This window comes from Pan troglodytes, chromosome 6 (assembly GCF_028858775.2).
Source record: "Pan troglodytes isolate AG18354 chromosome 6, NHGRI_mPanTro3-v2.0_pri, whole genome shotgun sequence".
In the NCBI taxonomy this organism is placed as follows: Eukaryota; Metazoa; Chordata; class Mammalia; order Primates; family Hominidae; genus Pan; species Pan troglodytes.
This window is the reverse complement of record NC_072404.2, coordinates 85,748,452-85,772,617: the sequence shown is the minus strand read 5'-3', so window position 1 is coordinate 85,772,617 and position 24,166 is coordinate 85,748,452. Positions and strand designations below refer to the sequence as shown.

Below are 24,166 nucleotides of genomic sequence, written 5' to 3'. Positions count from 1 at the left end.
AGATAGGGTTTCACCAAGTTGCCCAGGCTGGTCTTGAACTCCTGAGCTCAGACAATCTGCCGCCTCAGCCTCCCAAAGTGCTAGGATTACAGGCATGAGCCACCGTGCCTGGACTTTTTTTTTTTTTGAGATGGAGTCTCGCTCTGTCACCCAGGCTGGAGTGCAGTGGTACAATCTCGGCTCACTGCAAGCTCCGCCTCCCGGGTTCACACCATTCTCCTGCCTCAGCCTCCCGAGTAGCTGGGACTATAGGCGCCCACCAACATGCCCGGCTAATTTTTTTTGTATTTTTAGTAGAGACAGGGTTTCACCGTGTTAGCCAGGATGGTCTCAATCTCCTGACCTTGTGATCTGCCGTCTCAGCCTCCCAAAGTGTTGGGATTACAGGCATAAACCACCACGCCCAGCTTTTTTTTTGTGGGGGGGGAAAGGATCTCACTCTGTCACTCAGTCTGGAATGCAGTGGTGTGACCATAGCTCATTGGAGCCTCGAATCTCTCAGGCTCAAGCGACCCTCCCACCTCAACCTCCCAAGTAGCTGGGACTACAGGCGCATGCCACCACACCCAGCTAATTTTTAAATTTTGTTTTGTAGAGATGGGGTCTCACTATATTGCCCAGGCTGGTCTCAAACTCCTGGGCTCAAGCAATCCTCTCGCCCCTGCCTCCCAAAGTGCTGGAATTACAGGCATGAGTCACCATGCCCGGCCAATTCCTGACTTCTTACAAAGCCCTTGCCCATGTGCAGTCTCACTTGACCCACGCATGATGAAATTGATATTGATGGAATGCCTATGGTATTAAGTGGCAATTACAGACCGACGGGAGAATGATGGATCATTGGTGATAAATACACAAAAACCCAACCAAACAAAGACAGTTACTCCAGGAATAACAAAAATGTGTGCAGGAAAGGAAAAGGATTCCAAGTACACAAGGAACTCAGCTGCCCCTATAGCACTTAGAAAGTCATGATAAAGTCAACAGTGAACACAGAGTTAAAACTCTGTGGGGACAGGGGAAAATATTTGTCATGGGAAGTGAGGGGATATTTGAGTAAGTGAATGTTGGATCTTTATCTTCCATAATGGCAGGTTCATAACAATGGCTACAAACTATAGCAGTTAAAAGAATTAGCCGGGGCCCGGTGTGGTGGCTTACACCCATAATCTTAGCACTCTAGGAGGCCAAGGCAGGCAGATCACTCGAGGTCCGGAGTTCAAGACCAGCCTGGCCAACATGGTGAAACCTGTCTCTACTAAAAATACAAAAAAAAAAAAAAAAAAAAAAAAAAAAAAAGACCAGGCGCGGTGGCTCACACCTGTCCTCCCAACACTTTGGGAGGCCGAGGTGGGCAGATCACTTGAGGTCAGGAATTTGAGACCAGCCTCACCAACATGGTGAAATCCCATCTCTACTAAAAATACAAAAAGTAGCCAGGCATGGTGGCAGGCATCTGTAGTCCCAGCTACTCAGGAGGCTGAGGCATGAGAATTGCTTAAACCCAGAGGTGGAAGCTGCAGTGAGCTGAGATCACACCACTGCATTCCAGCCTGGGTGACAGAGCGAAACTCTGTCTCAAAAAAGAAAGAAAAAAAAAAAAGAATTAGCTGGGGCCAGTCATGATGGCTCACACCTGTAATCCCAGCACATTGGGAGGCTGATGTAGGAGGACTGCTTGAGGCCAGTAGTTCAAGATCAGGCTGGACAACGTAGTGAGACCCCATTTCTAAAAAAAATTATTTAAAAATTAGATTAGTTTTGCAAGGAAGCCTTATGGTAAAAAAAATAAAATTAAAAATAAATAAATAAAAATAAATTAGCTTAGCATGGTGGTGCACACTCCTGTAGTCCCAGCTATGTGGGAGGCTGAGGTGGGAGGGTCGCTTGAGCCCAAGAGTTAGAGGTTACAATAAAGTATGATCATACTACTGCACTCCAGCCTGGGCAATAGAGGAAGACTCTGTCTCTAAAAAGAAAAGAAAAAAAAGATTAGCTGATTACTTGGTTGTTTCTGGGAATCAAAAAATGGTTGGAGAAGGAGAAAAAGGCTGAGAGAATGCTGTTTTTTGGTAACAAGCCTGTATAACTATTCGGTTCTGGTAACTCTGTACATGTATACCTTTAATGAAAATAAAATACAAAACAAACAAATCAAGATCAGCAACTGATAACAGGCAGACACAAACGCCAGTCCTCCGACTTGGAGCCAACATTCTTCCTGGCCTATCTCTACCCTTGCTCTCCAGCCTTTGCCTTTCCAGACTGGATAGTTCTGTCTGCATCCCTCATCATTTTAGTTGTCACTTCTGAGCTGGCTTTGTGCCATAATGTCTTTCTTGAGGTCACAGAACCAGAAACACACAGATTGCTCCAAGCATGCAGTTCTCCCAAGGCCCTCAACAAAGGCGGGTCACAGTCCAGGTAAGCACCTCCTGACATTTCCCAGTAATTCTTTCCGTGGTTCTGCTCGCCACTCTCCAAAACTACACAGCTGCAAACTCAGGGAGTTCCCACCATATATCCTTGCCCAGATATCCCTCAACTCAGGCCTAATCAGGGAGCAGATAAACGCGGAGACAAGGATGCATTAATCTACTTATCCAACATCTGTGCCAAAGAGTGCCCTAGCCCCCAACACTTAGATGCTGGCCTCATACAGTGGCTCACACCTGGAATCCCAGCACTTTGGGAAGCCGAGGTGGGAGGATCGCTTGAGCCCAGGAGTTCAAGGCCAGCCTGGGCAACATAGAGAGATCCTGTCTCTATTTAATAAATTAATAAAAATTAAAGAGAAAGAACCTTAGATGTTACTAAGTACTAGTAAGAGAAGACTAGGCCGGGCGTGGTGGCTCATGCTTATAATCCTAGCACTTTGGGAGGCCAAGGCGGGCGGATCATGAGGTCAGGAGATCAAAACCATCCTGGCTAACACGGTGAAACCCTGTCTCTACTAAAAATACAAAAAATTAGCCAGGCAAGGTGGCAGGCACCTATAGTCCCAGCTACTCAGGAGGCTGAGGCAGGAGAATGGCGGGAACCCGGAAGATGGAGTTTGCAGTGAACCGAGATCATGCCACTGCACTCCAGACTGGGCGACAGAGCGAGACTCCATCTCAAAAAAAAAAAAAAAAAAGAAGACTAATAGGAGCTGGTATTTCTCAATGCTCACATACATGTCAGGCACAATGTTGAGGACTTTTCATGCTTTCTATCGTTTAATCCTTTCCACGACCCTATACTGTCCAGGCTGGTGTCGAACTCCTGGGCTCAAGTGATCCACTCGCCTTGGCCTCCCAAAGTGCTGGGATTAAAGCATGAGCCACCACGCCTGGCCCTCCGCGCTCTTTTAATGGATCTCTACTGAATGGATTCAGATTGACCCATGTCTGCCATCCTCTCTGCAAAACAGTCTGCCTGATACCCATAGCAGGTAAACTGTCTGGGTCCAAAGTCCAGGCTCAGAACCTCTCCAGTCTTTAGACACAACCTAGACCCAGACACAAGGCTGGGTCTCCCTCAGGTTTGGACTATTACTTGTGGCATGGACCCTAGGGGAGTTATTTTTCCTTTTCTAATCCTCGGCTTCCTCTAGGAAACTGGATTAAATCAGAGACCACACATTAGACAACTCCAGGAACTGGGAAAATAAGGCTCAATGCATGAAGCTGGTGGAAGACGATAGAGACGATAGAGAGTGGTGGGGACTCTGGCAAACCAATGTGTTTATGCACGGGCTACAGGTTTCAAGTTTTTTTGTTTTGTTTTGTTTTTGTTTGTTTGTTTTTTGAAACAGAGTCTCGCTCTGTCACCCAGGCCAGAGTGCAGTGGTGTGATCTTGGCTCACTGCAACCTCCGCCTCCTGGGTTCAAGCGATTCTCGTGCCTCAGCCTCCCAAGTAGCTGGGACTACAGGTGCCTGCCATCATGCCTGGCTAATTTTTGTATTTTGAGTAGAGATGGGGTTTCACCGTGTTGGTGAGGCTGGTCTCAAACTCCTGACCTCAAGTGATCTGCCCGCCTTGGCCTCCCAAAGTGCTGGGATTACAGGCGTGAGTTACCATGCCCAGACTCAAGTTTCTTCTTAAAAGTTAAAGGGAATCTCTCTGAGCCTACTCTGGCTCTAAAGGCTGACCCCCACTTCTAAAAGAAGTTGAAGAAACATATCTGTGGCTGCCAGCCTGCAATCACTTATTAAATAATCTCTCAGGTCCCTGCCAGGTCTAACTTTCTCTATGTCAAACAGGTTTAGTCATTTGGGGCACAGGTTTACTGCAATAGCATGATATTCAGACACTCCATGTGGCCTCTGATTTAGTGTCAAAAGGTTTTTCTCCTGGCCTGGGCAACATAGCAAGACCTCATCTCAGCCGGGTGCGGTGGCTCACACCTATAATCCCAGCACTTTGAGAGGCCGAGGTGGGCAGATCACCTGAGGTCGGGAGTTCAAAACCAGCCTCACCAACATGGAGAAACCCAATCTCTACTAAAAATACAAAATTAGCTGGGTGTGGTGGAACATGCCTGTAATCCCAGCTACTAGGGAGGCTGAGGCAGGAGAATCACTTGAATCTGGGAGGCGGAGGTTGCGGTAAGCCAAGATCGGGCCATTGCACTCCAGCCTGGACAACAAGAGCAAAACTCCATCTCAAAAAAAAAAAAAAAAGACCTCATCTCTACAAAAAATCAAAAAATTAGCTGGTCACAGCCATGCATGGTGGCTCACACCTGTAATCCCAGCACTTTGGGAGGCCAAAGCGGGTGGATCACTTGAGGTCAGGAGTTTGAGAGCAGCCTGCCCCAAATGGTGAAAACTCATCTCTACTAAAAATATAAAAAATAGCCAGGCATGATGGTGGGTGCCTGTAATCCCAGCTCCTCAGGAGGCTGAGGCAGAATTGCTTGAACCTGGGAGGTGCAGGTTGCAGTGAGCCGAGATTGCACCACTGCACTCCAGCCTGAGCAACAGAGCAGGACTCTATCTAAAAAAAAAATTAGCTGGGCATAGTGTCACACATCTGTAGTCCCAGCTACTCAGGAGGCTCTAAGAGGATGGCTTGAGCCCAGAAGTTCGAGGCTGCAGTGAGCTATGTTCACACCACCGCACTCCAGCCTGGGTGACACAGCAAGACCCTGTCTCAAAAAAAAAAAAAAAAGTTTTTCTGGAGAATTATTTTTGTTATATGCTACAAGCTAGGCCTACTGGGAAGGCCAGGATCCAAAGACACTCCCAAAGTTGTGCAACGCTCAGCCTGTGCAACTGTACCTGGGAGCCCTAAGCAGAGGACAGAAGATGGTAAGTGGGCAGAAGTAACCAATTGCAAAAAGTCTTCCTTATTGGGTAAGTTATCTGGGTGAATAACTTTGGGAAACCAGTTCTTCTGGGGGGGCAAAGGCCCATGTGATCAATGCAGAAGTTACCCACAGAAGCTATGTGCAGCCACTGTTAACCAGGAGAGAGGGTCTCATAGAGAGGGAAGAGGCAAACAGGATCCCATGTGCAAGCTAAGAATCAGGACAGCAAAGCTAGCCTAACAAGGGCCAGGTGTCAAAAGGCAGTGGGCTCCAACAGGGCTGCTACCTCAGTAGTGTAACTGACAGTGTAACTGACAGGCTGCTGCTTCAATAACTGCACGCTAGGCGTGGTGGCTCACACCCGTAATCCCAGCACTTTGGGAGGCGGAGGCAGGAGGATCACTTGAGGCCAGGAGTTCAAGACCAGCCTGGCCAACATAGTGAGACCCCCCCACGTCTCTAAGAAAAACGTTCAAAATTAGCCAGGCATGGTGGTGTGCATGTGTAGTCCCAGCTACTTGCGAGGCTGAGGTGGGAGGATTGCTGGAGCCCAGGAGTTTGAGGCTGCAGTGAACCGTAATTACACCACTGCACTCCAGCCTGGACGACATAGTGAGACCCTGTCTCTAAAAAAATAAAAATAAAAAATAGTAATAACTGCACTTTCACAGAATCACTAAGTCTGTAAGCCTCTGGGACAATCTCATCCAACACCCCTCATTACAGAGCCAGACTGAAGACCTATAGTTATAGTGGGCAGGGACCAGGCAGATCAGAGACAGCCACAGCTTGGAGAAGTAAGACTTCCCAATTCCTAATCCAGTGCTCTGGGAGCTCTTGGCTCCTCTGCAGCCAAACCCAGAATGCTGGGACATTCCAGACCACCACCATGAGCCTGAGTAAGTATCCGGATGCGGCAGGCCTACCCTGGGGGAAGCACCTATTTACTTCCCGTTCCGTTTCCTAGCTGTAAGCTCTCTTTCCAGCAGAGATGCCATCATGACCCTACAGTTGCACTGGGATTTCCCACTTTCCTTTTTCTAATAGACAGCATAGCACTTGATAAAAAAAAATTTTTTTTAAGGTTAAGTAAATTATATCTGTGATCCCCAAACTTGGAATTGCAACAAAGAACTCCATGGCTCAGCAGGAAAAAAAATGTTTTGAACAGGCTACTGAATTGTTTTTCCAGGATAAGACTTCTGTGCATGAGTGCCAGGGGTGGAAATCCAGTGTTTGATCCGCAGCCACGACAAGCACCAATGAAACGACAAGTATTCCTGTAGGTCTGAAAGGGTGGCCTGTCTGTCTATGCAGCGAGACATGGGACCCATCAGGCCTCCTGCCCTGAAGCAGGAGTTACCTGTTATCCTGTATTCATTTTCTATCTCTGTTGTAACAAATTACTGCAGGCTCAGCAGCTTAAAACAACAGCCATTTATTGGGAGGCCGAGGTGGGCAGATCATGAGGTCAGGAGTTCGAGACCAGCCTGGCCAACATGGTGACACCCCATCTCTACTAAAGATACAAAAAATTAGCTGGATGTGGTGGTGCGTCCCTGTAATCCCAATTACTCAGGAGGCTGAGGCAGGAGAATCCCTTGAACCCAGGAGGCGGAGGTTGCAGTGAGCCGAGATCGCGCCATTGCACTCTACCCTGGGCGACAGAGCAAGACTCCATCTCAAAAAACAAAACAAAAAACAAACCCAGCCATTTATTATCTTACAGTTCTGTAGGTGAGAATGCAACAGGTCTCACTGGGCTAAAATTGGGGCATCAGCAGCCCTGTCTTCTGTCCTGGAGGGCCTGGGAAAATCTGCTTCCAAGTTCATTCAGGTTGTTGGTGGAATCCGACATCTTGCAGTGCCAGGCCCAAGGTCCCCGTCTCCTTGCTGGGTCTCAGCCAGGGGCCACCCTTAGCTCCTAGAGGCCTCCCTCTGGTCCTCCCACATCTCAGAGTTAGCAGCTGTGCATGAAACCCTTCTCATGCTGGGAAACTCCCTTGTGCTTGTAGCTAGAGAAGTTGCTCTGCTTTTAAGGATCTATGTGATTAGACTGGGCCCACCTGGATCATCCAAGACCCTCCCTGCTTTAAGATCCTTAATTACATTTGCAAAGTCCCTTCTGCCATGTAGAAGGCCTCCTGTTCTGAAGGTCCTTCTGCAATCCTCCCACCTCAGCGTCCCAAGTAGCGGGGACTATAGGTGTGTGTCAGTGCGCCCGGCTAATTTTTTTATTATTATTATCATTTATATAGAGAGAGAGAGAGAGAGAAAGAGAGACAGAGTCTCGCTCTGTCACCCATGCTGGAGTACAGTGGCGCAATCTCAGCTCACTGCAACCTCCGCCCCCGGGGCTCAAGCGATTCTCTCACCTCAGCCTCCTGAGTAGTTGGGATTACAGTTGTGAGCCACCACACCCAGCTAATTTTCATATTTTTAGTAGAGACGGGGTTTCACCATGTTGGCCAGACTGGTCTCGAACTCCTGACCTCAGGTGATCCGCCTTGGCCTCCCAAAGTGCTGGGATTACAGGCGTGAGCCACCGCGCCCAGCCTATTTTTATTTTTTGAGGCTGAGTCTCACTCTGTCGCCAGGCTGGAGTGCAGCGGTGCCATCTCAGCTCACTGCAACCTCTGCCTCCCGGGTTCAAGCGATTCTCCTGCCTCAGCCTTCTGAGTAGCTGCAATTACAGGCACCCGGCACCATGCTTGGCTAATTTTTGTATTTTTAGTAGAGACAGAGTTTTGCCATGTTGGCCAGGCTGGTCTCCAACTTCTGACCTCAGGTGATCTGCCCGCCTTGCCCTCCCAAAGTGCTGGGATTACAGATGTGAGCCACTGCACCCAGCCTAAAAAACTGCCCAAAGTGCTGGGATTACAGGCGTGAGCCACCATGCCTAGCCATCGCCACTAATTTATTTTCTATTTAACAGACATCCTCAGCCTTAGCTGGGATAAAGCCCTCTGCTAGATGCTGGGGCAATATACTAAAAGTTGAATGAGAAATTTAGGGCCTGTGTGCCAGTAAGGAAGGTAGACACAAGACACGAATGAATGGAAGCCACAACTTGGGCATGTGGAATAGCAACACTCTGAGTCTGGCTAACAACAGGGCTCAATTTCCTGGCTGCAAGTTACAGCAGCTCTAGGAAGATGCTGCTTGCAGATGCGTGGTTCATAAATCAAACGCTCCCCAATTCTAGGGCAGCATCAGGAATGCTTCCAAGGGGAGGCAGAATTTGAGAGAGACCTCAAAGGATGCATCAACAGGGTAAGGGGCAGGTTCTTAGACACTGTCTCCTACTCTGACTCTGTGGGGGGAGTTCTGTTGTGTTGGTTATTTTTAGGGGCAGAGTCTCACTCTGTCACTCAGGCTGGAGTACAGTGGTGCCATCATAGCTCACTGCAGCCTCCAACTTGGGCTCAAGCGATCTTCCCACCTCAGCCTTCCTGGTAGCTGGGAATACAGGCATGCACCACCACACCTGGCTAATTAAAAAAATTTTTTTGTAGAGACAGGGTCTCACTATGTTGCCCATGCTGGTCTCAAACTCCTGGCCTCAAGTGATCCTCTCGCCTCAGCCACCCAAAGTGTTGTGATTACAGGCATGCGGCACCACGCCCAGCTAGGAGTTTTTTGTTTTTTTCTTTTAAGTTTGTATTTTGAAATATAAAGAACACTGCACAAAACCGTATTGCTTAATGAATTATCAAAAACCATTACCGAGGCTAGCAGAACGCTAGAAAGGGAGGGTCTCAGAAACTCCCTTTCCCCACCCTCCCAATCACCAACCTCCCCTGCACCCAAAGATAACTTTTACTGGTCTTTTATGAGAATCACTTCCTTTTTTCTTTACAGTTTTACTATCTAAGCAAGCAAATTGAAGTATACAGAAAATGTCCTTTTGTGTCTGCCTTTTTCTTCACTCAACATTCTGTTTGCAGCGTTCATCCGTGTTGTTGAATGTAACTAAAGTTTATTTTCATGGGTGTATAGTATTCTGATGAAAGACTATATTATGTATACATCCATCTACTGTTCACGGGCTTTTGGTGTGTTTGCAGGTTGGGACTATTATAAAATATGATTATGAATATTCTTCTAAATGTCTGTGGGTGCATGTGCTATGCATTTTTTTTTTTTTTTTTTGAGACTGAGTCTCACTCTGTTGCCCAGGCTGGAGTGCAGTGGCACAATCTCGGCTCACTGCATCTCCATCTCCCGGATTCAAGCAATTCTCCTGCCTCAGCCTCCCTGTAGCTGGGATTACAGGCATGCACCACCCTGCCCAGTTTTTGTTTGTTTGTTTGTTCATTTGTTTGTTTGTAGTTTAGTTGAGACACGGTTTTACCATGTTGACCAGGCTGGTCTGGAACTCCTGACCTCAAATGATCTGCCTGCCTTGTTATCACAAACTGCTAGGATTGCAGGCGTGAGCCACCGCGCCCAGCTGTGCTTGCATTTCTGTTGGGTATATAACTAGCAGTGGTATGGCTAAATTACTGAGGATGCCTGTCTTTAGTTTTAGCATAACACTAGACATTATCCAATGTGGTTGCCCCAGTTTACAGTCCCACCTGCAGTGCCTGGGCATTTTTTATTTTTTTTTTCTTTGAGACGGAGTCTCGCTCTGTCTCCCAGACTGGAGTGCAATGGTTCGGTCTTGGCTCACTGTAACCTCTGCCTTCCGGGTTCAAGCGATTCTCCTGCCTCAGATTCCAGAGTAGCTGGGACTACAGGCACATGCCACCACACCTGGCTAATTTTTTGTATTCTTAATAGAGACAAGGTTTCACCTTGTTAGCCAGGCTGATCTCGAACTCTTGACCTCGCGATCCGCTCACCTTGGCCTCCAAAAGTGCTGGGATTACAGGCATGAGCCACCATGCCTGGCCGGGCATTTTTATCACCCCACATCCTTGCCAATGCTTGGCACTGTCAAGTTTTCTTTTTTTAATATTTTTAATTTCAGCCATCCTGATGGGCATGTAGAGGTATCTCATTAAATGTTTTTCTTTTTTTTTTTTTTTTGGTAGACAGAGTCTTGCTCTGTCCACCAGGCTGGAGTGCAGTGGCACGATCTCCATCTCGGTTCACTGCAACCTCCGCCTCCCAAATAGCTGGGATTACAGGCATGCCCCACCATGCCTGCCTAATTTTCATATTTTTAGTAGAGATGGGGTTTCACCATGTTGGCCAGGCTGGTCTCGAACTCCTGACTTCGGGTGATCTGCCCACCTCAGCCTCCCAAAGTGCTGAGATTACAGGTGTGAGCCATTGTGCCTGGCCAGTACCTTATTAAATGTTAATTTGCATTTTCCTGATTGCTAATGAAGCTGCACACCATTTCATAAGTTTATTGGCCATTTGTTTATCCCCTTTCATTAAGTATCTCCTGCTTATTTTTTTTTAAATTAAGTTTGTCTTTTTGTTTGTTTTTGAGACACAGGTCTCACTGTGTCACCCAGGCTGGAGTGTAGTGGTGTGATCATGGCTCACTACAGCCTTGACCTCCCCAGGTCCCTGGCATCAGTCTCCTAGGCCAAGTAGCTGGGACTATAGATGTACACCTAAGTTTTTGTATTTTTTGTACAGGCGGGTTTTCACCATGTTGCTTAGGCTGGTCTCGAACTTCTGGGCTCAAGGGATCCGCCCACCTCAGCCTCCCAAAGTGCTAGGATTACAGGCATGGGCCACAGTGCCTGGCCTTTTCTTTCTTTCTTTTTTTTTTTTTTTAAGTTTTTTGTTTGTTTCTCTTAAATTTTTTACATATTCTGGATATAGGCCCTTTGATAATTATGTGTGTTGCAAATATTTTCTTCTGGGAGGAATTTTCAGTGTCCAAATAAGTCAACCGGAAAAGACTTAGCAAAATAAGGCTGGGCGCAGTGGCTCACGCCTATAATACCAGCACTTTGGGAAGCCCACGCGGGTGGATCACCTGAGGTCAGGAGTTCGAGACTAGCCTGGGCAACATGGTGAAACCCCGTCTCTACTAAAAATAGAAAAATTATCCGGGCATGGTGGCATGTGCCTGTAGTCCCAGCTATTCAGGAGGCTGAGACGGGAGAATTGCTTGAATCCAGGAGCAGGAAGTTGCAGTGAGCTGAGATTACACCACTGGATTCCAGCCTAGGTGACAAAGCGAGACTCCATCTCAAAAAAAAAAAAAAAAAACTTAGCAAAATAAATGTCTGTACCTTTTCTAAGTCACACATATCTAAGCCACTGACCCGGCTTCCGCTTTAAAGGGAGATACAGAAAGAAAGTATAAAATTTGGGGCCAGACAAGCCAGGTTCAAACCTCAGTTCTGCCACTTCCAGAGTGCTCTCAAACAAGTCTTTTAATCTCTCTGAGCCTCAGTGTCTGTATTTGAAAACTGACCACAACCATCTACTGCATGCTTGCTCTGTGGCTTCAAAGGAGTAATGTGTCAACACGCCTTTAAACTATAGTGTTAGTTGTTGTTAAACACAAGCCATAGGCCACACTGGCTTCCTGGGCTGTCTTGTGGCAGTATTAGCAGAGGCAGCAGCAGCAACCTTTCTGATCCAAGAAAAGATGCCATTCTCTCTTCCTCTGAGCCAGCAGACACCTTAAATCACGGTCCCTCTCCCCTCACAAGTCCTGCCCACACACTGGGAACAGAGCTCCTCCCTGGCTGCCCAGGCAGGAAAACAGGAAACAGCCACCACCCTGCCGGGAGGTGGGGCTGACAAGTTCTCTTTCCCAGGTGGGCATCTCTCCAGGTCATCAACCCTCCTTGATGCAGGAGGAGAGCTGGCCGCCAGCCCACTGCACAAGGCTGTGCCCGCTGCCACACCCAGGTCTCCGCCACACCTCGCCTTGAGGTAGTGGAATAAGTGGGCCAATGAATGGGGAGCAGAAAACAGTCTTCATCAGTGCCTTGCAGAAGTGCCAGAGGCGGAACCCTTTCAGTGCCCAAGTGGGGCAGGGAATCTGATCTCCTGGGCCATAGGGACACGCCCCATCCTTCTTAACGTGCAGCACCAACCCTTTATTTTTATTTTTTTTAATCTTCTTTTTCAGAGATGGGGTCTCTGCACTCCAGCCTGGGAGACACAGCGAGACTCTGTCTCAAAAAAAAAAAAAAAAAAAAAGGACAGGGACCAGGGACCAGGGATCAGGGACCCTGACGGTGCCATATCAGGCAGGGTCTCGGAGGAGGCAGCAAAAGTTTTTGAAAAAGGGCAGTTATAAAAGTAGTTGTCAGTGAAGGGGGAGTATGGTGGGGGGAAGTGGGGTGAAAAACTACCTATGGGGTACTATGCTCACTACCTAGGTGACAGGATCATTCATACCCCAAAACTCAGCGACATGCAGTTTACCCATGTAACAAGCCTGCGCATGTACCATCTGAACTTAAAAGTTGAGAAAAAAAAGTGTAGAGGAAACAGAAGAAAAAAAAACCCAAAATTCTAACAAGTGAATAAAAATAAGAAACTAGAACAGGAAAAAAAAAAAAAAGAAGCAGCATTGTTGGGCCAGGGGCAGTGACTCAATAATCCCAACAATTTGGGAGGCTGAGGCGGGAGGATCGCTTCAGGCCAGGAGTTTGAGACAAGCCTGGGCAACGTAGTGAGATCTTGTCTCTGCAAAAAAAAAAAAAAATTAATTAGCTGGGTGTGGCAGCACATACCTGTAGTCCCAGCTGCTCAGGAGGCTGAGGTGGGAGAATCACTTGAGCCCAGGAATTCGAGGCTGCAGTGAGCTATGATTGCATCACTGCATTCCAGCCTGGGCAACACAGCAAGACTCTATATTTTAAAAAACAAAAAAGCAGCCGGGCGCAATGGCTCACGCCTGTATTCCCAGTACTTTGGGAGGCCGAGGTGGGCAGATCACCTGAGGTCAGGAGTTCGAGACCAGCCTGGCTAACATGGCAAAACCTAGTCTCTTCTAAAAGTACAAAAATGAGCTGGGCATGGTGGCGGGCGCCTGTAATCCCAGCTACTCAGGAGGCTGAGGCAGGAGAATAGCTTGAACCCAGGAGGCAGAGGTTGCAGTGAGCCGAGATCGCGCTACTGCACTCCAGCCTGGTTGACAAGAGCGATACTCTGTCTCAAAACAAAACAAACAAACAAAAATCAGTGTTGGATTTGAGGGACACTGTCCAGAACAGGTGATTTAGAGGGCAGGCAGGATGAGATGACAAAAATCCAGGCAAGATGTAATAAGAGCAGGAAATGCAAGATTCACAGGATGAATGGGTGAGACAAGTCTCACAGGCGCACTCAACAGAATGCGGCTATGAGGGCAGGAAGGAGGGAGGGCTCAGAACTGACACCAGAGAGAAGGTGGGGACCATTGTCCTGCCATGGGGCCACCCGAGGGGGTACAGTTGTCCAGTGGGAAGTGGTCACTCAGGCTGGGAAGTCAGGAGGGAGATGTGGGGAGTCAGTGCCACAGAAGTGAGAACAGAAAACATCAGACAGAGGTGAGGGCAAAGGAAGTGGACAGGAGGTAAAAGAGAAGTGGGGTGAGGACAACGCCTTGGGGACCCCAAGCATAAGGAGGAAGAGAGCAGAGGGTGCCAGGCAGTGACAGAAGGACAAACAGAGAGCATAGCTATCAACCCCTGAAAGCCTCAATTTCCTCCTCTGTAAAATAGGATTTTTTTTTTTTTTTGAGACGGAGTTTCGCTCTTGTTGCCCAGGCTGGAGTGCAATGGCGCGATCTCGGTTCACTGCAACCTCTGCCTCCCGAGTTCAAGTGATTCTCGTGCCTCAGCCTCCCGAGTAGCTGGGATTACAGGCGCACGCCACCACGCCCAGCCAATTTTGTATTTTTACCAGAGACAGGGTTTCTCCATGTTGGTCAGGCTGGTCTTGAACACCTGACCTCAGGTGATCCACCCGCCTCGGCCTCCCAAAGTGCTGGGATTACAAGTGTGAGCCACCGTGTGCAGCCTAAAATAGGAATTATAATTCATACATGTGTTGCAAGGATCGAAAAGGGTGGCTCGTGTAAGGCCTTTACCATTTGCACACAGTATGTGGGCAGTAATTTTTTTTTTTTTTTTTTGAGACAAGGTCTTGCTCTGTTGCCCAGGCTGGAGTGCAGTGGTGTGATCTCGGCTCAATGCAACCTCCCCACTTTCCGGGTTCAAGCGATCCTCCTGCTTCAGCCTCCCGAGTAGCTGGGATTACAGGCACGCACCACCACGCCCAGCTAATTTTTGTATTTTTAGTAGAGAATGGGTTTCACCGTGTTGGCCAGGATGGTCTTGAACTCCTGGCCTCAAGTGATCCGCCCGCCTCAGCCTCCCAAAGTGCCAGGATTACAGGCATGAGCCACCATGCCTGGTCAGTAAATGTTGACGATTACCATTACCATCACTGGGAAGAAACTCAGGACAGTACAAAACCAGGGACCAAAAGAAAGCTCTTAACTTCCTTCTTAAGTTTTCAATACCCACTAAAGGAGCAAGGTTGGGGAGATAGAAGGGCACAGAAGTTTAAGAAGCCAGTTCTGGGCCAGGCGCAGTTGCTCCCGCCTGTAATCCCAGCACTTTGGGAGGCCAAGGTGGGCGGATCACTTGAGGTCAGGAGTTAGAGACCAGCCTGGCCAACATGATGAAACCCCGTCTCTACTAAAAATACAAAAATTAGCTGGGCATGGTGGCGCACGCCTATAATCCCAGCTACTCCTGAAGCTGAGGTGAGAGAACCACTTGAACCCAGGAGTCACATGTTGTAGTGAGCCGAGAGGGCGCCATTGCACTCCAGCCTGGGTGACAGAGTGAGACTCCAACTCAAAAAAAAAAAACAAAAAACGCCAGCTCTGATTGTCAAGTAAATGGAAAAATGGGGTTCACGAGCAGCTCTCCTTGCAAGAAGGCACCTGCTCAGACTTCAGGCAAGGTGTGACTTCTTTGTGCACCTGCTCCACAAGCAGAAGGGGTGGGGCGCCAGGTTCAAGGCTCAGGGTGCTACACAGCCTGGCTCTGAGCATTTGCATTCCTAAAGAACAAACCTGACACAGATGCTTCTTACCTGCAGGAAGCAGGCTTAGGGCCATCTTGGTTTTCTGAGTATAACCAGAACCAACTGAGCCACCCAAAGTCCGTGGGGTGCCAGGGGTGTGGGAACCCATCAGGACCCATGGTCACCATCTTGATTGCACATGAGAACCACCTGGGACTTTACAAAATGTCAATGATCACCCCATACCAATGAGACAGAATCCTTATGCAGGGGGCCCAGAGAAACAGTATTTTATTTTTTTAAAGAGCTCTCCAGCCAGGGTTGAGAACCGCAGATCCTTCTAGCCCAGCCCTAAAATTTTTTAGCTGCTGAACTAAGGCTGAGCATCTGCTTAAGATCATGAGCAAGAGGGCAGAAGTACCCCCAACATAAACATGAAAAAAAGGACTTTGCCATTTGGTTGTGAAGTCCTGGCTTCTCGGTTCACTCGCTGTGTGACCTTGGACAAGTCACTTAGCCTCTCTGAGCCTGAGCTATTAAAATGAAATCATAGATATAAATCACCCAGCATGTTCCTGGTACCCAGCAGGCCCTCAATAAATATTTGTTTCTATCTCTTTCTCTCTAGGATCTAAGGCTCTTCTCAACGCAGGATGCATTAAGATCCTTTGCTCTGACGTATGCGCCATCCACCGATTTTTTTTGTTTGTTTCTGGCTTTTTTTGTGTTGTTTTTCCTTTTACAGGGTCTGGCTCTGTCACCCAGTCTGGAGTGCAGTGGTGTGATCACGGCTCACTGCAGCCTCAACTTCCTGGGCTTAAACAATCGTCCTGCCTCTGCCTGCCGAGTAGCTGGGACTACAGGCAGCACCACCATGCCCAGCTAATTATTTGATTTGATTTGATTTTTTTGTAGAGACAGGGTCTCGCTATGTTGCCCAGGCTGGTCTCGAACTCCTGGGCTCAAGCCATCCTCCCGCCTCAGCCTCCCAAAGTGCTGGGATGATAAACATGAGCCACTGCGCCCGGCTCACCCAAAGAGATTTTGACTCTCTAAAGGTTTGTTCCCCACTCCGTGTCTTTTCCTCTAATCCCAGAACTCACCTACTACAGAGCACTGTTGCTCAAACATCAGCGTACACAGAGTACCCAGGGCTGTGGTGAACACAACAAGTCCTGATTCAGTAGTTCTGGGTGGTGCCCGACATCCTAATGGCCCTGGTGATGCTGGTGTTTCGGGGCCTGACCACATCAGAGCCCCAAGGCTTGTCCAGGAGCCCCACAGTGGCCAGTCTGCCTCCCTGCTGACTCACGAGCCCCCCAGAGCCAGTCTCTTTATCGTACTCATCTCTGTGTCTCCTCCACGGTATGTGCTCACTAAACGGATGTTGAAGAAATAAACAAACCATGGAGAAAACCATTTTCCAGCTAAGTAAAAACAGACTATTTTATTTGTCCTGTGATTGACAGCCCTCCTGGCTGATTCCAGAATTGCCCTCTTGGCTGGTGGGAGGACAGTGTGGTCGAACGGGCCTGACACTTGGAACCTAGAGTCCTGGTTTTGAATTCTGGCCCTTCCACTCACCCATGGGATGACCCTGGGCACGTTACCAAGCTCTTTGAGTCACGATGTCCTCATCCATAAAATGAAAATGATAATGACTGACCATCGTGTGGTCCCAATGATGGCTAGAAACATGCTTTATAAACTGTAAAGTACTCCTGATAAGGTCTCCTTATTACGGCTGGGTTTTCTTTTCCTTTCTTTTCTTTTCTTTTTTTTTTTTTTTGAGGGCAGGCAGTACTTTTCACTTCCCTAAAGCTTGAAGGTGGCTTGTGATGGATTGGGTGGGGAACACACCAAGGGTCTGGTTGGAGATGGGTGCAGTGGCTGGGCCATGAGGCAGGTCAGTGGTGCCTACTCTGGCAGTGACAGTGGCCAGGTAAAATGTGAGGATGGTGCGGGAGAGTTGAGGAGGCAAGGCTTCCTGGAGGAGGCTGGCAGGAGTAGGTATGCAAGGCTGGTCTGAGGGTATAGACGCCAGGACAGAAGAAGGCAGGCAGAGCAGTGAGAGTCTTTTGATGGGCATGTGGCCAGGCTCTAGACTGGGTATGCGGGAGGCAAGGCTAGACCAACAGCGACCCTGGAGCATTATAAGAAAACAAGTAATTATAGGCCGGGCACGGCGGCTCACACCTGTAATCCCAACACTTTGGGAAGCCAAGGCGGGAGGACTGCTTGAGCCCAGGAGTTCAAGACCAGCCTGGGCAATACAGCAAGACCCCATCTGTAAAAAAAAAATTCTAGGCCAGGAACGATGGCTTATACCTGTAATCCCAGCACTTTGGGAGGCTGAGGCAGGCGGCTCACCTGAGGTCAGGAGTTTGAGGCCAGCCTGGTCAACAAGTGAGACCCTGTCTCTACTAAAAATACAAAAAATTAGCCGGGCGTGGTGGCGCTCACCTGTAATCCCAGCTACTCGAGAGGCCGAGGCAGGAGAATCACTTGAACCCAGGAGGCAAAGGTTGTAGTGAACCGAGATGGCGCCACTGCACTCCAGCCTGAGCAACAGAGTGAGACTCTGTCTCAAATAAATAAATAAATAAATAAATAAATAAATAAATAAATAAATTTTAAAGATCAGCTAAGCATGGTGGCATGCTCCTGTAGTCCCAGCACTCAGGAGGCTAAGACAGGAGGATCACTTGAGCCCAGGAGTCCGAGGCAAAACTGAGCTATGATTGTGCCACTGCACTCCAGACTGGACAATAGAGCGAGACCATCTCTTACATAAAAATAAATAAAGTAATTATTAATATATCCTGTGGCCCAGGGCTGAACTACCCACCTAGGCCCAGGGTTCCCTTGCTGACCCCATTCACCACTAACCATGAGCTTCAGGATGCAGGCAAGAGCAAGACACAGACCTGTCCTCAATAAGCTCAGTGTTCAATGGGGGCCACAGAGAGAAATGATGCCAGCACAAGGTCACAGGAACTAGGAGAGGTCACCAGCCCTGCTATAGTTCAGAGGAGGGAGTGGCCAATTTTGCCTCTCTGTCTACCCCAGCCAATAAGTCTCCACTGCACCCGCTGGGAAGTTTATCTGCCTAGTCTAGATGTCTCTTTATTTATCTTCCTCCGTCACTGGAATGCCCCATCCCCTCCTCCACCCAGCAAGCACTAACTCATGCTACAAGATGTGCTTCAGTCCTCAGGGAGGGCTCCCAACCCCAAAGCCTGTGCTTTATCCACGTGCTCTTGGTAATTATCCCATTACCTAGTACCACATCTATCCCTCTAAGGAAGAGTTAATCACAGCCTGCTTGATTGCTCACACTTCTGCTGTCTCGGGTTCGTCTCCCCAGTCAGATTATAACAATAATCACTGAACTAGTGCTCCACAGTTTACAAAATGCCTTCAGGCATATTGGGCTTAATTGAATCCCCACAATAAATCAGCCAGGTAAGTATTATGTTTATTTGACAATAAGGAAACCGAGGCTTAGAAAGGTTAGACAACTTCCCAGAGACCAGAAGGCCCATATACATGCCCAGCTGTAAGCCTCAAATGCCTTCTAACTCCAATGCCAGCATCTGCTCAGTACTCAGAGGCTGCCTGAGGCAGTGGGTAAAGGTTGAGACCGCTTCCAGCTGTGTGACTTCTGGTGAGTTACTTAACCTCTCTGTGCCTCAATCGTCCTGAGAGTAAAATGTGGCTGATACCCACCTCATCCGTCCTTGTCAAGATTTAAAAAGGTAATACAATGATGTCCTTAGAATACTGCCAAACACAATAATTAGTTAGTTATTATTATACCTTGGCTGATTCTCATGGTCTCCTAACTCATTAAATTTTTTCTAATTCATTTTTTATATCTCATAATACATTCTTCCCCTTTTTTCCCTTTGCTTACCAAGCTCTGCAACCTCATAATACATTTGATAGGTAGTCATTAAACAAAATAATTTTTTTGCAGATTGACTAACGTTGGGTTTAGGGCTGTTCTCTTTTCTTTTCTTTTCCTTTTTTTTTTAATTTGAGATGGGGTCTCACTCTGTTGCCCAGGCTGGAATGCAGTGGCACAATCTTTGCTCACTGCAACCTCTGCCTCCCGGGCTCAAGCAATCCTCCCACCTCAACCTCCAAAGTTACTGGGACAACAGGCACGTGATACCACAACCAGCTAATTTTATTTTTTTTAGAGATGGGGTCTTACTATGTTGTCCAGGCTGGTTCTTTTTCTTTACTCTCCTACACCCCTAAAGAGTTTCAACACCAGAGGCTGGGTGCAGTGGCTCACACCTGAAATCCCAGCACTTTGGGAGGCTGAGGTGGGAAGATCGCTTGAGGCTAGTTCAAGACCAGCCTGGGAAAACACAGTGAGACCTCCGTCTCAAAAAAAAAAAAAAAAGTTAAAAATAAGAGTTTCAACATCAGAAAAATTCTCTTTTTCTGCTCCACTCTACTTCATCCCCACCCACCCCACCCAAGTCAAATCTGGCCAATCACAAATGTCCCACAGAATGTAAAACACCAGAAAACACTGACCTAGACTCTCCTGTTGGGCCGTCCCTGGATAGCAGGGAAACATACCACTCACGGGTGGAAACTTTCACAAACCTAATTTCTATCACTATTATGGGTCAAAGTCTTAGGCATATTTCTCTATTGCTCTAGTTTTTACTTATTTGAGACTCTAGAAGGAACGGGTTGTTAAAAAATAATATCTATTTATTTTCTTATTTCATTTATTAAAAAAAAAATAGGGCTGGGTGCCATGGCTCATGCCTGTAGTCCCAGCACTTTGGGAGGCAGAAGCAGGAGAATCACTTGACGCCAGGAGTTTGAGACCAGTCCGGGCAACACAGTGAGACCCCCATCTCTATGAAAATATAAAAATAAAAGGAATATACACACTGTTTCATGGAGCAAGAAGCCTCATGTAACTAGGCAGCTAGCAGAGGCACTAACATCCAAGACCAATGGAAAACTTCCTTCTTTTCAGGGGTCGGGTCCATGAAACCAGAGAACAAGCCTCAAACCTAGCTGGATCCTGGGAGGCAGAAGTGAAATGACCATTTCCCACTTCCCTCCTGGGGTAGGATAACCAGGTAGAGAAGACTCCCTGCTTCACACCATCCAGACACACCTGCATGGAGGCACTTTCTTTTTTTCTTTTTCTTTTTTTTTTTTTGTAGAGACAGGGTCCCACTGCTTCACACCATCCAGACACACCTGCACACGGTTTTCTTTCTTTTTTTCACTTTTTTGTAGAGATAGCGTCTCACTCTGTCACCCAGGCTGGAGTGCAGTGGCACGATCATAGCCCACTGCAGCCTCAGCCTCCTGGCTCAAGTGACCCTCATGCCTCAGCCTCTCAAACAGCTGGGACTATAGGTGTATGCCACCACACGAGGATAATTTTAAAATTTTTTCAAAATAGAGGCGGGATCTCAGTGTGTTGTCCAGGCAGGTATCGAACTCCTGGGATCAAGTGATCCTCCCACCTTGGCCTCCCAAAGTATGGGGATTACAGGTGTAAGCTAATGCACCCAGCCTAATTTTTTTATTTTTTGTAGAGACAGGGTCGCACTATGTTGCCCAGGTGGGGGGCCAAAGGTTTTCAGAATAAGAAGAGGGGATGAAGTCCTCTGGGGGTGAAAAGCTTTATTCTTTTTTATTATTATTATTTTGAGACGGAGTTTCGCTCTTGTTGCCCAGGCTGGAGTGCAGTGGCGCCATCTCGGCTCACTGCAACCTTCACCTCCCAGATTCAAGCAATTCTTCTGGCCTCAGCCTCCCAAGTAGCTGGGATTACAAGCGTCTGCAACCACGCCCAGCTAATTTTTTGTATTTTTAGTAGAGACAGGGTTTCACCATGTTGGCCAGGCTGGTCTCAAACTCCTGACGTCAGGTGATCCACGCGCCTCGGCCTCCCAAAGTGCTGGGATTACAGGTGTGAGGTACCGCGCCCGGCCAAAAGCTCTATTCTTTGAAAGATTCCATATACAGAACCTTCAGTCAGATTCTCACTGTCTTTTCTAACTAAAATCCCAAAGCCCTTTCCCTCCAACTGTGTTTGGGGGAAGTATTCCTCGCATAACACATCAGGGGACCAGCCTCTGGAGAGGGAGACCCAAATGGATCTTCAAAGGTTCCACTCTGAGCACAAGAGTGTAGAAGAAATCTGCCCCTCCAGCATTGGCACTGGGATTAAAAGAAGCGTTGTACTCTTTGAAATGGATTTTACATACAAATGAACTGATGAACACCAACAACATGTCAGCTTAATTCAGCCCAATCAATACACCAGGCATTAAAAACTCGGAGATAAAAATGGATTGTGGCTTTTTGTTGATGACACTGAGGAATTTTGGCCCCAAGCCCTGGTCAGGCAGGACAAATAGGGCAGTCTGCCTATTAGCTGTCAGGCACATCTTGGGGGATAAAACCAAGACCCCAAGTCAGGGCTCAGGGGCACCATGGTCTCCACTTTAGCCCCCAAAGTAATTTTTCCACAAAGTGGCCACACTTTGCATTTCCTACATTCCTTTTCCCTGCTCCGACCCCTTCCGCCCGGCCTCAGAGCTGACAGCTGGGGCTGGCCAGAGCCAAGCAAGAGGCATCGAGAAAGGGGGATGCTAAGGGGTGGGGGGTGGGAAGGGATGTCAATGCAACCAAGAAGTGATCGGAGGGGAAGAGAGGTCCCCTCACCCTTCACATTCCCAGCCCGGCGCCCCCACTCTCCGCCCCCACACTTGAGCCTCCAAGTGGCTCCCGTGCGCTTCCCTTGTTTAGGGGCAACCCTTCCATTCCGCCCCTTTTCAGTTCCTTCCCCTCTCACCTCATCTTGGGACTCCTGCCCGGTACCCAGCCGATCAGGCTCCTCTTGGCCACGCATCCTGCCATCTCCTCCGAGCCCGCCTCTGCCCTTCTCCCCAGGCCAGCTGGGGTACCCTGGGGTCCCCGACCTTCCTGGGATCGCCCAGATCTGCACGTCAATGCCCCCGCTCACTACACCCTCGCCCCGTCTTCAACTGGGGCCTGCAAGACTCCTACTCCCTTCAAAGCCCCTCCCGGACACCGCGTCCCTCAGGGTGCCCCAGGGATGCCCCGGAGTCCCCCGTCCTCACCTGAGTCCGCTCGAAGCTCTCGCGCTCCGCCGCCTCCAGCCCAGCGCCGACCCCGCGCCGGCTCAGCACCTTGGGCAGTGGGTTGGGCACCTGCTTCATGGAGCTGGCCATCCGATCCATGTCGCCGCGAGGAGCCGAGTCAGGGGCCCTCGGCTGCCCCGGGATCCCCACGGCGCCGCCCGCCCCGCCCTACCCGCGGGGATCCGGTGCTAACGGGACGGCTCCCCCCTGCCATTGGCTGTGAGTTCTGCCAGTCTTCCCGAGACCCCGCCCCTCGCCGAAAGGCTTCCCCGCCCGCCCCCGCCCCTTCAGGAGCCCCTCCGCTGGCTCGGCCCCGACTAGCCTCTCGGGGCCTCGAGACGCGTGGTGACTGGTCTGGAGTCCTGTCAGTCACCGTGGTCCCGCCGTTCTAGGCAGGGCCGGGGCGGTGTGCGGACGGGGCGAGGCCTGGATGGGGCGTGGCCTGGGCGGGCTGCCCTGATATGCCCTCGCTCGCCCCGCCCCCGCCCGCGCGCCGGCCTCTCCTCCCCTCGGCCGCGGTCCCCGCGCGCCCCGAGCGTGCTGCCCTCCGCCAAGCGCCGCCCACTACCCTGCCCGCTCCTGCAGGGGGCTATCCCGCGACGGCCCGTGGAGACGCGGGCCGGGCAGTGGGGCCTCCCCCGGGGGAATCCCAGCCCGCCTGCGAATAGCCCGTTAGCTCCTTCCGGGCCTGGGACCCGGGAGCGCCGGACTGACCAGCTCTGCGGCCGCAGCCCGGGAAAGCGCAGCCCCGCGGGCGGGGCGCAGCGTGGGCGCCTGGCCGGATCCGGCTCAATGGGTGGCCGCCCCCACCCAGCTCCCAGGCTTCCCCGTCCTGCACTTCTCCATTCTGCCCCTGCCCATGCCCTCTGCAAGGATCGCAGAGCCCAGGTCCCGGAGTTCGGGGCTGAGTCCGCGGGCACCTCCCGGGACCTGCCTCCCAAACCTCATCAAAGGAACCCGTCAGAGCTTATTTGTTGGTAGAAAGCCCTGTAGACACTTTCGGTTTATCTTAGGCTCTGAGCCGCGCGTCCCATCCTGCTCAGACGTCAGCCAGGGTACCAGCAAGCAGAGAGAAGTGTGATGCTTAGCAGGAGTGCTGGAGAAAGTTAAAAGTTTTCCGTTAAACTCCAATTTAGGTGTGTTTTTGTTTTTGTTTGTTTGTTTGTTTGTTTGTTTTTTGGTTTCATTTGGAGTCAGTCTCCCTCTGTCGCCCAGGCTGGAGTGCAGATCGTAACACACTGGGACCTTGAGCTCCTGGGTCCTAGCGATTTTCCTGCCTCGGCCTCTCGAGTAGCTGGGACTACAGATGCACGCCACCAAGCCTGGCTATCTTTTTTGCAGAGATGGAGTCTTTCTATGTTGCCCAGACTGGTCTCGAACTCGTGGCCTCAAGCAAGCCTCCCACCTTGGCCTCCCAAAGTACTGTGATTACAGACATGAGCTACAGCACCCGGCATAGATGTATTTTTTAAAAGTTATTTGAAACTCGGAGTAATGAATGGCACCTTTAGGCCTAACAATTTGGTGATTCAAGTGTGTGTGTGTGTGTGTGTGTGTGTGTGTTGTAAATTTGGCCAGGTGCGGTGGCTTACACCTGTAATCTCAGCGCTTTGGGAGGCTGAGGCAGGCGGATCGTTTGAGCTCTGAAGTTTGAAACCAGCCTGGGCAACATAGCAAGACTCCATCTGTACAAAAAATTTTAAAATTAGCTGGGCGTGGTGGTGCAAGCCTGTAGTCCCAGCTACTCACAAGGCGGGAGGATTA

At 49.3% G+C, this 24,166-nt stretch overlaps 1 protein-coding gene across 2 annotated transcripts in view; it reads right to left on the bottom strand.

Annotated features, from left to right (window-relative positions):
* The window catches only part of HIP1 (huntingtin interacting protein 1), a 204,995-nt gene extending 182,411 nt beyond the window's left edge, over positions 1-22,584 (bottom strand). The window contains exon 1 of one of the 2 annotated variants that reach the window (XM_063813768.1): positions 22,382-22,584. Coding sequence is in view for 1 of the 2 variants with exons in the window: in NM_001428067.1 (NP_001414996.1) it covers positions 22,382-22,501 (120 nt within the window). In the remaining variant the exon portion in view is untranslated. 2 annotated transcript variants of the gene reach the window in all.
* Between the last annotated feature and the right edge of the window lie 1,582 nt (positions 22,585-24,166).